The sequence below is a fragment of the Sceloporus undulatus genome, chromosome 4, assembly GCF_019175285.1.
Source record: "Sceloporus undulatus isolate JIND9_A2432 ecotype Alabama chromosome 4, SceUnd_v1.1, whole genome shotgun sequence".
NCBI classification, from domain to species: domain Eukaryota; kingdom Metazoa; phylum Chordata; class Lepidosauria; order Squamata; family Phrynosomatidae; genus Sceloporus; species Sceloporus undulatus.
The window spans coordinates 208,831,793-208,845,261 of NC_056525.1; the positions used below are offsets into that span (position 1 = coordinate 208,831,793).

At 39.9% G+C, this 13,469-nt stretch overlaps 1 protein-coding gene across 1 annotated transcript in view; it reads left to right on the forward strand.

The window, feature by feature from the left end:
• Positions 1-13,000, forward strand: part of PI15 (peptidase inhibitor 15) — a 31,632-nt gene extending 18,632 nt beyond the window's left edge. Inside the window, exons 3-6 of the mRNA XM_042465142.1 lie at positions 7,321-7,439; positions 10,284-10,416; positions 10,534-10,649; positions 12,835-13,000. Of these exons, the coding sequence (XP_042321076.1) occupies positions 7,321-7,439; positions 10,284-10,416; positions 10,534-10,649; positions 12,835-12,970 (504 nt within the window). The 3' untranslated portion in view covers positions 12,971-13,000. The remainder of the gene's footprint in view (positions 1-7,320; positions 7,440-10,283; positions 10,417-10,533; positions 10,650-12,834) is intronic.
• Positions 13,001-13,469: the final 469 nt, after the last annotated feature.

The window sequence follows — 13,469 nt, forward strand, 5'->3', positions numbered from 1 at the left end:
AAAATTAGATCTAAATGCAGAAAGGTTCTGTTATTTGAGATGTTACTACTGGTTGAGTCTCTTTTAACTGAAATTCTGAAATGCTCAAAAATCTGAAATTTTCAGCACCACAATAGCATGTACATCTGTGAAACTGGAGATAGATGTGAACAACTGTCCAGGAACATAATGTCATCACCTCGAAGGTGGGAGCAGGCAGCTGGAGGGCTCTCTTGAAATCTCCTGTGCACTATTTAGGTCTCTTATATAAAATGGTTCAGTAGTTGTGAGCTGTAGAGAGAGGATAAGATGGTGCTCCCCCACTGTAAGTACAGGAGCAATTAGGACTGAATTTTAACTCATCACTGCCCCCACTATTCCTTAGGTCAGTTTGGGGGTTAAAGGACATTCTATGTAGCATTTAACACTTGAGAACAGAAACTGCCTTGCAATGAGCCAGATTATTGGACCATTTAGCTCAATAAGCTCAACTCTTGATTGACACCAGGATTTTCCCAGGGTTTTAGGCAAGATTATTTCCACTTAGGTATAAGCAAATTATATAAGACTGAGTGTGTTTGGGATAACAGGATGGTCTTGTTCTGCCATTAAAGAGAGGACAATACACCTTGGCTTAGTCATTAATAAAAATTGAATAGTCAAAAAATAATAAAAAACGAAGATTTCAGAAAACAGCTATGAAGAAACTAGATAAGATCCGCATTTGTAAATACATATACCATATTTTCCGGCATATAAGACGACTCCCAACTTTTCCAGTTAAAATATAGAGTTTGGGATATACTCGCCGTACAAGACTACCCCTCTTCCAACGCCCACCAAATAAAATTTTTAAAAATATCAGATTTGAATTCAATATGGTAATTTTAATTCAAATGCTTATGACATGCAAGTACTTAGCAGGAAAACCTGTTGTATACAAAACCTACTTGCATTGGTCAGCTCTCCCTGCCTGCCCAGCCCTCCCTGTCTCCAAGACTATCAGACTGGTAGTGCAAACACAGCTCTTTTTTCCATACCCCACAGCCGTTTTTGAGCTCCCCCTACCATATGCGGCGACCGCAGATTCTCCAGTCCGGCTCAGAAGTTTCAGAACCTACCATATCAGATGACCCCCGGCGTATAAGATGAGCCCCGACTTTTGAGAAGATTTTCCTGGGTTAAAAAGTAGTCTTATATGCCAGAAAATACAGTAATTAAATATGAAGACATATTAAATACCAAGATTGGGATCAACCAGGACACATTGTTTTTAATTTCTAAGTGTGCTTGTGAAAGTTGAACAGTGAAGAAAGCTAACAGGAAGAGAATCAATCCATTTTAAATATGGTCCATATATTTCACAGATACTACGGACTGCTAAAATGTTCTGGTTTGAGCAATCTGGATGCTGTCTGGCATGTTACACACAAGAAACAGGTTTTAATAGACTTAATACAATTTTACAAATTGACCTGTTAGCCTGGAACATCCAGGAAGACGCAGAGCATTCTGTTTCCATGCTGCAGCCACTGCCACTGCCATGTGTTACTTGTTCTGAGGTCAGAATGAGGTGTTCAGTCATGTGTTAATCAAGGCTGGATGCTTTGTCCTGACCTCAGAAGTGAGCAACCTGTGGTAACAGTGGATGTGATGGTGACTCAGCAGGATGCCTCTACAGACAGCCATGGTGGCACGGAAACAGAGGCTGCATTAACATGCAGGTCAGGACAGTGCAGACAAGGCCTGTTTTTTTTTTTTTTTTAATATTGACAATTGGTTTATATTCAACTGAATTCAGAGATCTTGATTTGCAGATCAAGCCTTTGGTAGCTCGACAAATCTGGGAGCTCATATTTTTTTTGCAAGCACTGCTTTTTCACCCAAGTGCTGTTATTTGTATGTGCTGATTCACAGAGAACCATGTTGATTGTATGGAATTTTTAATCTCTGCTCCAAAGGCTAGTCACATAAGTACAATCTTTACTTGAGAAATTCACCAGAGGATACCATCCTGCTGAAGACTTTAGCTATAGATTTTTAATAAGTTGCGTAGTTTCCTGAGTTAAAAATAAGCGTGAAAATATGCATTGCTCATTGAAAAGTAGGAGCTCCTTCACTATTTATTTTTTTTTACTAATTGTATCTTAAAGCCTTGATGGTAAAGGACTGGTTTTTGCATTTGTAAAGGGATAGCTCAGAATCCAGGTGATCTCATAGCTGAAATAAATACAGAATGGCAGCCAACTTGGTCTGTATAAATTCCAATGAGCTCATGTGTTTTCATCACTTAGTATGCATTGAAAAAGAGAGGAGGAGTATGCATATAGAGAAACAGTTTCTTCTATATTTAATTCTGACCCAATATGGTGATTGCTGAGTAGGTTGTAGGTACCAAATGAGTTACTTTAAAAACAGGTGTACAATTTTGGTGATCAAGGAAATGTTTGTATCACATAATACCCGTATTGTGTCCAGTTCTGGGCACCAGAGTTCAAGGAATACCCTGACATACTGAAACATATTTGGAGGAGGTCAGCCAAAAAGATTAAAGGTCTGAAAACCAAGCCCTATGAGGAATGGTTTAGGGAGATAGATATGTTCACCTTAGAGAAGAGAAGAAGGAGAGGTGATATGGTTGTCATCTTTAAATATCTGATGAAGTGGATTGTAGAAGATGGTATTTTCTGCTGCTCCAGAGACTAGAATAGAAATCAATGGATTCAAATTGCAAGAACAGAGATTCTACCAAAACATGAAGAAGAACTTTACTGTAAGAACTGTTTGATAATAAAATAGATTGTCTCAGAGAATTTCATTGGAAGTCATTAAACAAAGGTTAGAAGGGTATCTTCAAGGAGTGCTATAATTGTATATTCTTGCATAGCAGAGGTTTGGTCCAGATGGCCTTTGTGGCTCCTTCCAACTCTATCATTCCATGATCATGAGGCAACCTGTGGGTGAACAGATAATTTTTATATCAGAGGCAATTTAACTCCATAACAGGCAAAGCTAAGGTGCAAAAGCTTATTCTCCATAAACATCAAAGATTTCTTGGACCTATTTATAATGGCAGTGGAATAAGAGTGTACTGATATGACTACCCTTTTAAAGGTATGAAAGGCTAATATTTCTTCTTTATGGGTGAAGGTGCACATGGTGCAGGAGATCACTTGCTGGAGATCAGTCACTTCTCCTCAATAAACAGCTGTAGAGGAGAGGCTTTAAGCCCTGGTCTGTATGAGGGAGTAGTTAACATCCTTTTCTCTTCATTGATCCCACTATAGGAGCTTATCACACGGGGGAGAAAGCATCATACTCCTGTTTTTTTCTGTTACCAATGCACAATAGCAACAAAACAGTAACAGGAGATGATCACACCTAAACCAAAAAACGACGCAGTTCCAATTTGATTACAGAAGAATAGCGCTTTTAGTGTACATACCTGAAGCGTTATGGTTCCATTTTTGTAATCTTTGCACATGCGCAAAAGAGATATCCTGGTGGTTCTCCCCTCCCCCGACCGTCATTGCTGTTATTTCGAATAGCATTTTGTGGCAATAACATTTAGATTGTGCTTTTGAGATGTTATTAACGATTTAAATAGTTAATACAATGTGACGGGAACATGACATTTTGATAACTTCTGGGCAACGTGATCATCCTGACGTCGTGTGATCATCTTCTTCGCATTTGCACAATGGTAACAGAAAAAAAAAGGGAGCATGACGCTTTCTCCCCCATGTGATAAACTCCTATATAAAATCTCCCTCTTCCCTGAGCTGCTCTAGGTGCTGGGAAAAAGAGTAACAGCATCATGCCTGCATCTTATTTTCTAATTAATAATTCCTCTAAAATCAAACTTAACCAGGGAATTTCTGCAGGAAAACATTAAAGATCCAGTTTCTCCCATGCTCATACCTTCTGACTGTCCCAGTTTGGCAGGGATAGAACCCATACACACAGGCCAAAATAAAGCTGCTTCAGGTCACTTTGGAGGTATTCTGTTTGAATGATGCATGCATCCTAAGAGGCCAGAAGCCACATCAAAGCCACGCTCTAGTCCTAAAGACTGAAGCTCAGCTTTGGCACAGCTTCTGGCATCTTAAGATGCATGTGTCATTTAAGCAGCATACCTCCAAAGTGACCCAAAGCAGCTTTATTTTGGCCTGTCTGTATGGGACCATAGTCCAAGAGATAATCCTCTGTTTTTAGCTTCTTTTAAAATGCTCAAGTTTTCCTCTCCTCCTTCCACTTTCACCCTTTATTCTCAGATTGTTTCAGTTGTTGCACATTGAATTCAAAATGCAAAATTAGTTTGCACTCAGTTCACTCAGCAGGATGAAAAGGAAAGATTGGATGAAATCTTGCCTTTCCCAGCAGGCTCAGGTAAAAGCAAACTGCTCTTGTATGTTGTTCATTATTAATAACTTTTGCCATTTTGACCTCACTCTGATGTTGCTTAGCCACATGTGTTCTAGTTTTCATATGTGAAATGTTGGAAGTAGGAAACCCTGGTGAAGTTGTATTTGATATAGTACTACCTGCTTGTATTCTTCCTTCTACACCACTGCAACTGACCTGTCCGTCTGCTGCTTGGTATCATTTGTCCTGGTTTTCTTATGTGAAATGATGGAGAATATGCATGCTATATTTCCAATCCCAATTCCATCTGGCACCTGGCTTCTTCTAGCTGGGGAAATACGGGCCTTGTCCTATGCTTCAGTCAGCAAGAGGCCTAGAAAGCAGGTGGTTGGCATGCAAGAGCTGTTAATCCAGTCCTGGCCAATCACAGATTAGCCAAACAATATGTAGTAAGAAGTAAGAAAGTGGTTGTTAGCCAGTCCAGAAGTTGTTACATCAAGTCAGTAGTCCCGATACATTAAGCCAGCAAGGAGTAAACAAAATTGTGAAATTGTATCCAGTTCAAAATCAAGCAAACACAAATGACAAGGAGTACTGGCAGTCACATAGACAAGATGTCTGAAAACAAGAAACACACCAGGGAGCTGCTGGGATATTTATAGGCAGTAGGCTCAAGATATGTAGTTCCTAATTAGTCAGTGTTTCCTATCTGACATCACTAGGATCTTCGTAATCTCTCCTTGTCCCTTTGATAATCTTGTAAAGGATGGCAGCATGTCTTTCAGCTTCTTCCACATCCTGCTGGGGATCAAGGCCTCCTACTGTCTCAGCCTCTGTCATCAGGAGCTGTAAATTCCTGGACATCTGACTCCTCTGAGACTGAATTGTCCAACTCCAGAGGATGAGTTATGATGGGGCTTCAAACAAATTTGGCCTAAAACTCCCCTTAGTTTTAGTCAGAATAGCCAGTGGTGAGGGATTGGGGTGACAGATTTCAACATCTGTAAGGCCATAGTTATTTATCACTGTTATAACAAAAAGACTGGGGGGGGGGGGAGATTTTTCAAACAGGATCTCTTCACTGTGGATAGTTTGGCCTTGTGTTAATTGGGTTGCTTCTGAGTTAGTCTGAAATAGATCAGGGACATAGCCAGGATTTAGGAAGGGGGGGGGTCCAGACTAAGTGCCACCATTATAATGGGGCTTGGGTGCGGCGGCGCAGCAGCACACCATTCATTTTCTAAGGGAGGGGGGGGGGTTCCGGACCCCAGACCTCCCCCCCCCCGGCTAGTCCCTGAATAGATGAAGAATTTAACAAGACAAGAGGCAAAGAAAATCACTCATCTTTTTTTTCCCATTGAAAGACCACTCCAGCATTTTCACAGAATACCATTCTCATAATCTCATGGGACTACATTCTGTCACATCATGATGTATGTATGTAGGGCACAGAGGTTGTTTGTTTCCCTCATCTAAAGCTTATTCATTTGTTTCCCATGTAAAAAGTGATCCCATGTCAAAATCTTCCTACACGTGAAGACCTTACATGCTGCAGTATGTAAGCTTTGGAATAATAATGTGAGAATTCTTCCAATAAAAATAGACTCTATCGTATCTATGCCATGGTGTATAGCTGCATGAAGGACTATAATGTGTACTTTATGGTGGGGGGCAATAATGTATAAACTCTGAAAAGATAGTTCTAAAAAAGGTGTGGTTATATCATTTGAAGTAAGTTGTTTAGCTTTTAACTGTATTTTTATATACACATATAGAAAGGTTGTCTTAATGAATGGAATGGAATGCTTGTACATTCACTTTTACTGATATTACCATAAAATATTTATGCTATTGTTACAAAGTACTTAATATCACAGTGTAGACATTGCATTGCTGACAGGAGAAGACAACGATTAAAAAACCATCTTGTTTTGCATAGTCAGTTTTCCTTTGGTTAGTTCAGTGCTCTTGCTCTCATTCTCTGCTTTTGAGCTTCTCATAGATATCTGGTAATTATGGTTATTCCATAGACATCTTACTGTGGGAATGGGATGCTAGAGGTGGGTTTTGGTCCTATCCATCACAACTCTTCTTCCATTGAAACAGCATATTACTTCTGCATGAAACTGATCAGTGCATCTTTAATCATGTGCCTTAGAAATAATCCCCTTTACTAAGATGAGAAAGAAACTGTGCATGTGTATTTAGGCTTAAGTGAAGGTTTTGCCACAGCCTCATCACCTGTGCGGCCCTTTCCATTTGCTATGTAACTGGATCCAACTTCTCAATTTTTCACATCAAGTCACTGATTTTGAAACCCTGAGCTGGAGGACACACCAGATATGGATCCCCATGATCCAGGCCAATCCCTGACAGTTCAAATGGTTAGAACAACTAACACTGCCTGTGCCCAACCAATTGAGGAGGGACCATACCTTAATGGTGGAGCACAAACATGATATATGTAGCCTCTGAAATTGGGCTCATCAGTATTAAGTTTCATACCAAATGAACCAAAGGTTTTATGGGGAAAGGAAAAGGAATAAAAGTGTTGAAATTAGAAATACCTTGGGAAATAGAAATCTCTGAAAAAATCAGAACGATCTCTATCTCATGAAGAGATTACACATTCAGTTGCAAGTAGACAGCAGTCTCTATGCAGTCTTTATATAGTAGATATAATTTTAGTGTTGAATGAGATTAAGAAAAATCAGTAGAAACCAGTCAATCCCCTTAATCTCACCTATATCACAGAAGTGTTGTAATGTTATGCTACAGTTTGAGGGTAAGTGGAACGAGTCAATCCATCCGGCTGAGAGTAAGCAATATGGAGCAACCAACTAGACAGTACAATTGTCACACTACATGCAGCTGCTACCACCTCTTCCTTTCTCATGCTTTCTCCAATATGATTCCTATTTCTGAATTATTCCCTCCTTTGTGTTTAATAGAACTAATGAATCTGTATTTTGCCAGGTGTGGGATGAAAATTTAGCCAAATCTGCTGAAGCATGGGCTGCTACCTGCATTTGGGACCATGGCCCTTCATACTTATTGAGATTTCTGGGACAAAATCTGTCTGTACGCACTGGAAGGTAGGTGGATAAGTTGAAAGAGGTTTTCATTTCATGAACTCTGAACAAACTTAGTTCTGCACACTCTCAGTATGAACTAGGGATGTAAGTCTTCATAAATTTCATTGTCAGAGGCACGAATAAAGAATTTTCTCTGTAGGAACACTAATAAAAATTGCACCATTTTTGAAGATAATTTGGGATGTATTCTGTGTCCCTATGGACTGAGAAGGAATGGAGAAATACTTTTCAAAAACCAAAAAGAAAGAAAATACATTTTTTAATGGCAGAAAATAGTATTTCCTATACAGGAAACAGCATTTTCTTTGTTTTCTGTATAGCAAGGTTATTTTCTGGACAGAAAATGCTGTCTTCTATGCAGAAAGTTCCCCTTTGTCCATTAAAAATTTGTTTTTTTGCTCTGAGTAAGTCCCAAACTGTGAAGGTTCTTGGCCATTTAGGATTCTTCTTGTCTGACTTTCCCAGCCCATTCTTTAACCATTTTTCAAATATTTTTTATTGTAGTGGTCTCATACAACACAGCGTTAGTTCTTTTTAAAATAAATATCCTACCCACTGTACACATCCAAGGAAAGAGGAAATTATTTCCAGAAGTTGTTAAGTATAGTCATGCTTTCATATTTCATTGCATTGTTAGTTACCTTGAAATTTGCAGGCTATAAAATAAATAAATAAATAAATAAATAAATAAATAAATAAATAAATAAATATACAGATTCCTATATAAGGAGGAGGAATTTTGGAAGGACACGAAGAGTTCTGTGAAATCAGTTTAAAAGTGATAAGTTCTTTGAGCAGTGGAAAACCAAGAAAGACTCAGATCCACATTAATCTGTAGAACTGTAAATAAAGCTAAAGATTCATAGGCTTTATACTCCTAATGAATGAGCTTTAAAGGAAGGTGCATGCGAACAACTAAAACACAGTGTAAGTGTAACTGAAACTATTAAGTGAACTGAAGCAAAGTCAGTTTGTAACCACTGAAGTAATGTACACTTTGTGACCACAAGCTTTGAGAACCAACTACTAAAAGAAATACCACAAGTTCTTTCTGCAAATAAAAGTTATTTTCTTCTTGTTCTCAAAGGAGTGGCCTGAAGTGATTATTAAGTAATGACATCAGAAATGCACTACCAAGTATATTAAAAACATTTAATAGTAAAGACGCTTAAAGAAGTATGGACAGATCCAGAGTTAGAGATATCGGCGGGGTACAGACCGCCGCTTTGCGGCGGTCTGCCGCCGCAGCCGGCTAGTCCGTGGGGGAGCCGGAGCCTCCACACGGCACGGCTCCCCTGCAGACTGAAAAAGAAGCTCCAAAATGGAGCTTCTTTTCGAGTCGTGTTTGCGACGTAGCAAGGCGCCAGGGGCGCACTCGCTACGTCACAAAGGACGCGACGCGTACGGACGCTCAGCGTCCGATACGCAAAGATGGCGCCGGCCATGTAGAAGGGCCGGCGCCATCTTGTACGGACGGAGTCCGTACTAGGCCCAGGGGCGTCTAAAAGAGACGCCCCTTTTTTAAAATGGGACGTCCTCCGGACGTCCCAAATGACAGTGCAGAAAGCCTCACTGTTCTGAGGGAAGAAAAGCCTTAGGGATACAAAGGCCTGTTACAGACTGCCAAAATAAAGCTGCTTCGGGTCTCTTTGGAGGTATGCTATTTAAATGATGCATGCATCCTAAGAATCCGGAAGCTGCACTCCAGTGCTTAGGAACTGAGTGTGGCTTTGGTGCGACCTCCGGACTCTTAGGATGCATGCATCATTTAAATAGCATACCTCCAAAGAGACCCGAAGCAGCTTTATTTTGGCAGTCTGTAACAGGCCATAGGGAAAGACAGGACAAGAATCCTGTGTATCCTGGGGACTCTGTGTCACCACAGCTATGACCTGTAATTCTCACTATCTGTGAAGTCTGGAAACATATCCTTCATGGATATAGGTGTTATACTGTACTTGCATGTCAGATGACCTGACCTAAATAGTCTAATGGCACCAGGTCTTGTCTGATCTTGGAAGCCAAGCAGGGTCAGCTCTGGTTACTACTTGCATGGAAAACTGCCAATGAATACAGGTGCTATAGGCTGTATTTCAGAGGAAAGAACTGGCAAAACCAACTCTGAGTATTCCTTTCCTAAGAAAGCCCTATGAAATTCATGGGGTAACCATAAATCGACAGGTGACCTGAAGGCATACACACACACACACATTAGATCTCTCTCTCTCTCTTTGGAATTTAACACATGCAATGCTAAATGCCTAAATCCCATGCAGAAATGGGATTTAAATGCCAGAAAAATCCCGCAAAAGTGGGATCATTTTCAGACTCATCAGGGGCATTGAGCATTAATGCGAAAATATCCCACACAGAAAGTGGACAAATTGACTGCTTTTTACTTTTGGGAGAATCCCAAAAGAAAAAAGCAGCTGATTTTGTCCACTTTCTGTTTGGGTTAATGCCAGATTAATGCTCAATGCCCCCGATGTAGTGTGAAAACGATCCTGCTCTTGTGGGATTTTTCCGGGATTTAAATCCCATTTCTGCACTGCACAAACCCCGTGTGATAAACCCCTCCCGCTCATTCTTATTTTCATTCTTAATGTAGCATTGAAAATAGTGACCCCCCCCTAAGCAACATTAGTCCATTTCATTCCAGGTACTATACTTAGTGTCACTGAAAAAGGAGCTCAGTTTTTCAAGATACCATGATTGTGGAAATGGTAGTGCCTGTCAGTTTTTAAATGGAGAGTTCACTTGTGTTCATAGTCCATAATACAGATGTGGTCTGTACATCAATGATACTGAGGATATCTATCCCCCATTTTCTTACTTTATACCTAGATATCGATCCATTCTCCAGCTGGTAAAGCCATGGTATGATGAAGTAAAAGATTATGCCTTTCCATATCCTCAGGATTGTAATCCGAGGTGTCCACTGAGATGCTATGGGCCTATGTGCACACATTATACCCAGGTGATAAATTTTCCATTTTTCCTAGATCATGCTTTTACTCAAACCTGGAGCTTTTGTGCTAGGAAGAATTGTTTTTCCAATATAATTTTTAATAAAAGAATATTACTGTTTCTCCAGATGGTTTGGGCTACTTCCAATCGAATTGGCTGTGCAATTCACACATGCCAAAACATGAATGTCTGGGGCTCAGTTTGGCGACGAGCTGTTTACTTGGTATGCAACTATGCACCAAAGTAAGTTGTTCTGTTTTTATTCCACCTGATTTCACATGTTGTGTCAGCATACATGACATCTGCTTGTGTTAGGGGTACTAATGCTCAGGGCCTGGCCCTGCATCTCACTGCCTTTGTGTCTTCTCTTCATTTGTTAGACCTGGAGTTTCAACTACGGTTAATTCTTAATGTAGCAGGCTTAATGGCTTTGCCAGGAACTACCTCTTGTAGTATTACTCTTGGAATGTCACCAGGGCTCAGCCCTTTTGACATCACAAGGGGGGGGGTGTCCCTAGGTTTCAGGTTTTTGCCCTGAAATCTCAGTGTCTACTGTAGTCTTGATCTGGCAACCCTAGCCTGGTTGGCTGACCATCCATTTATCTTGTTATCTAAATGCACTCCATTTTCCGTTTATCTTTCTAGTGCCATGTACATTTACAGTATAAGTACATAAACAGTGTTGAAGGATGATGGGAGTTGCAGTCCAACACCATCTGGAGAGCTACATGTTGTCCAGTTCAGCTCTAGCACAAAGCCTATCATGCTGTCAGTTGTGAATTTTCACAATTGATGTAAGGATGGTATTCAACAGAGAATTTCTTGCATAACCACTAATGCAATGGCTTCTATGGCTAGTGTCACTGAGGAGCTGTACACACAGACGAGGAAGCGCTACCTCCTTTTGCTGTGCAGCATTGCCGCAGCAACCAAATAATGCAGGAACGCTGCATAGCAAAAAAGGAGCCATCTAGAGTGGCTCCTTGTTGCGGTGTGATAAGGGCTTTCTGATGCCGCTTTCTGTAAGAGACGTGTGGATGTTCAGATGGCCATGCATCATCTACATGCCCCCCGTGTGGGTGGTGCCATTCTATAATAGCGCCGCCCGCATGTCATAGGGTTTGGGAACGTGTGGTTGGTGCGCAGTTGTTAGCCCTACTATTGCCGCCAGGTCACCGCTTCCTGGCAGTGTGTACCGGGCCAATGTCTTGTCCAACTAGTTTTGCAACTGCTTTGCATAACTGTTTGTACAAAGTTATAATGAAGCACAAATGTAGATTTTCAGTCTCCTAGCATTTTGTTGTTTTTAAGTCTTAGTCCTTTTCTCTTGACTGTTGGCCCATATACCTCCATAGATCTAAATAAGGCATCTGGTAAAATCTTATGGGAATCCAGTTTTTTTTAAAAACAACATTTGTACCTCTATATAGTGGAGAAGGGCTAAATACTTGTCATAAAAGTCAGTTGGACTTTTGCATTGCATTTAATAGTATTTGATATACCTCTTTTCATAATTCAAAATTCCCCCACAAAAAAGTTTTGCTACTTCTGAATTTAATGTATTGTGAATCTGCCAGAGATAAGAAAAAGCATGAGTTATAAGATGTATGAAAATCACCATAGGCTTTTCTGTCACCATTGGGAAAATATTGTATCAGATTTCTCTAGGTTTTGTCCATAAACTTCAAACATATGTTCACAGGCACAGGGGATAGAAAGTTATTGAATTCATTGGTTGCAATCCTAGATAATGAAAACAAGTATGCTGTAGTCATTTGAGTGTTAGACTCTATGTCTGGAAACCACAGTTTGATTCCCAGCTTGGCCATAAAACCCACTGGGTGACCCAGGACAAGTCATACTCTCTCAGCCCCAGGAAAAGGCAATGGCAAACATCCTCTGAACAAATCTTGCCAAGAAAACCCCATGGTTGGTTTGCCTTAGGGTCTCCAAAGTTGGAAATGACTTAAAGGCACACAACACAACACACAAACCTAGATAAAAGTATACAGAGCATAATACACTGGGAGAGGAACCTCATTTCTCTTCCCCAGCTGCAGTGCTGGGATATGCATTGCCTTGTCATCTCCCTACCACCAGTACATGGCAGTGGCAGAACCCCTGGGGCTTGACAGCTACCTTGGGGGTGGTGTTTTGGGACATTGTGTAAGCAGCTAGTGAACATAAAAAAATAAAACAAAATGCATGCACATAAAGTCAAGTTGTACATAGGTATGTAACAGGATTCTCTTCAATATCTGATGAAGCTAAATTCTGTATGAAGTCTCACATTTTGTGGCTTTTGGTGCTAAATCACAGTGAAATCAGCCCTACATATGGAAAATGGAAAAATTAAAGTTATTAGTCTGATGGAGATCACTCAACATTTTTCCTCTAAGTAAAAATTATATGATTTTTTTTTCTTTAGGGGGAATTGGATCGGAGAAGCACCATATAAAGTAGGAGTGCCGTGTTCTGCTTGTCCCCCTAGTTATGGAGGATCTTGCACTAACAATCTTTGCTTTCCAGGGGTGACATCAAACTATTTATATTGGTTTAAGTAAAATTGTGCACCATTCTAACACCTGTTCAAGCTAAATGAGTATGTAACAAAATTTTTGTATATTGAAATTTGCACATATTGTATGTATGTATGTATGTATGTATGTGTATATATATGTATATTGTAATTTTTAAAACTTTAATGTACTTTGTGTAATTGTTTGAAAAAAATCACTTTTTAGAGGAAGCATAGATTTCGTTAGTCCTGGCACAATGGTAAAGTTAATCTCCCAGAACATTTATAGGTAGGGATAGTCAGCATTTATTAAAAGAAGAATAGAAATGAAGAAGAAGAACCAGAAATCCAAAGTAGTATATTATTCCACAAACAGGTTAATATGGGGTAATACCAGGTAATTGGGCAATTCTTTGGATTTCACAAATGTCTTCTGGTAAACATGAAAAAACAAAAAGTGTCGAATTTGACATACGAAATGAGCCATTTAACACAAATTGGTTCCTTAGAACAGTATTATTTCTGGGTTATTTCCTTTTGCACAT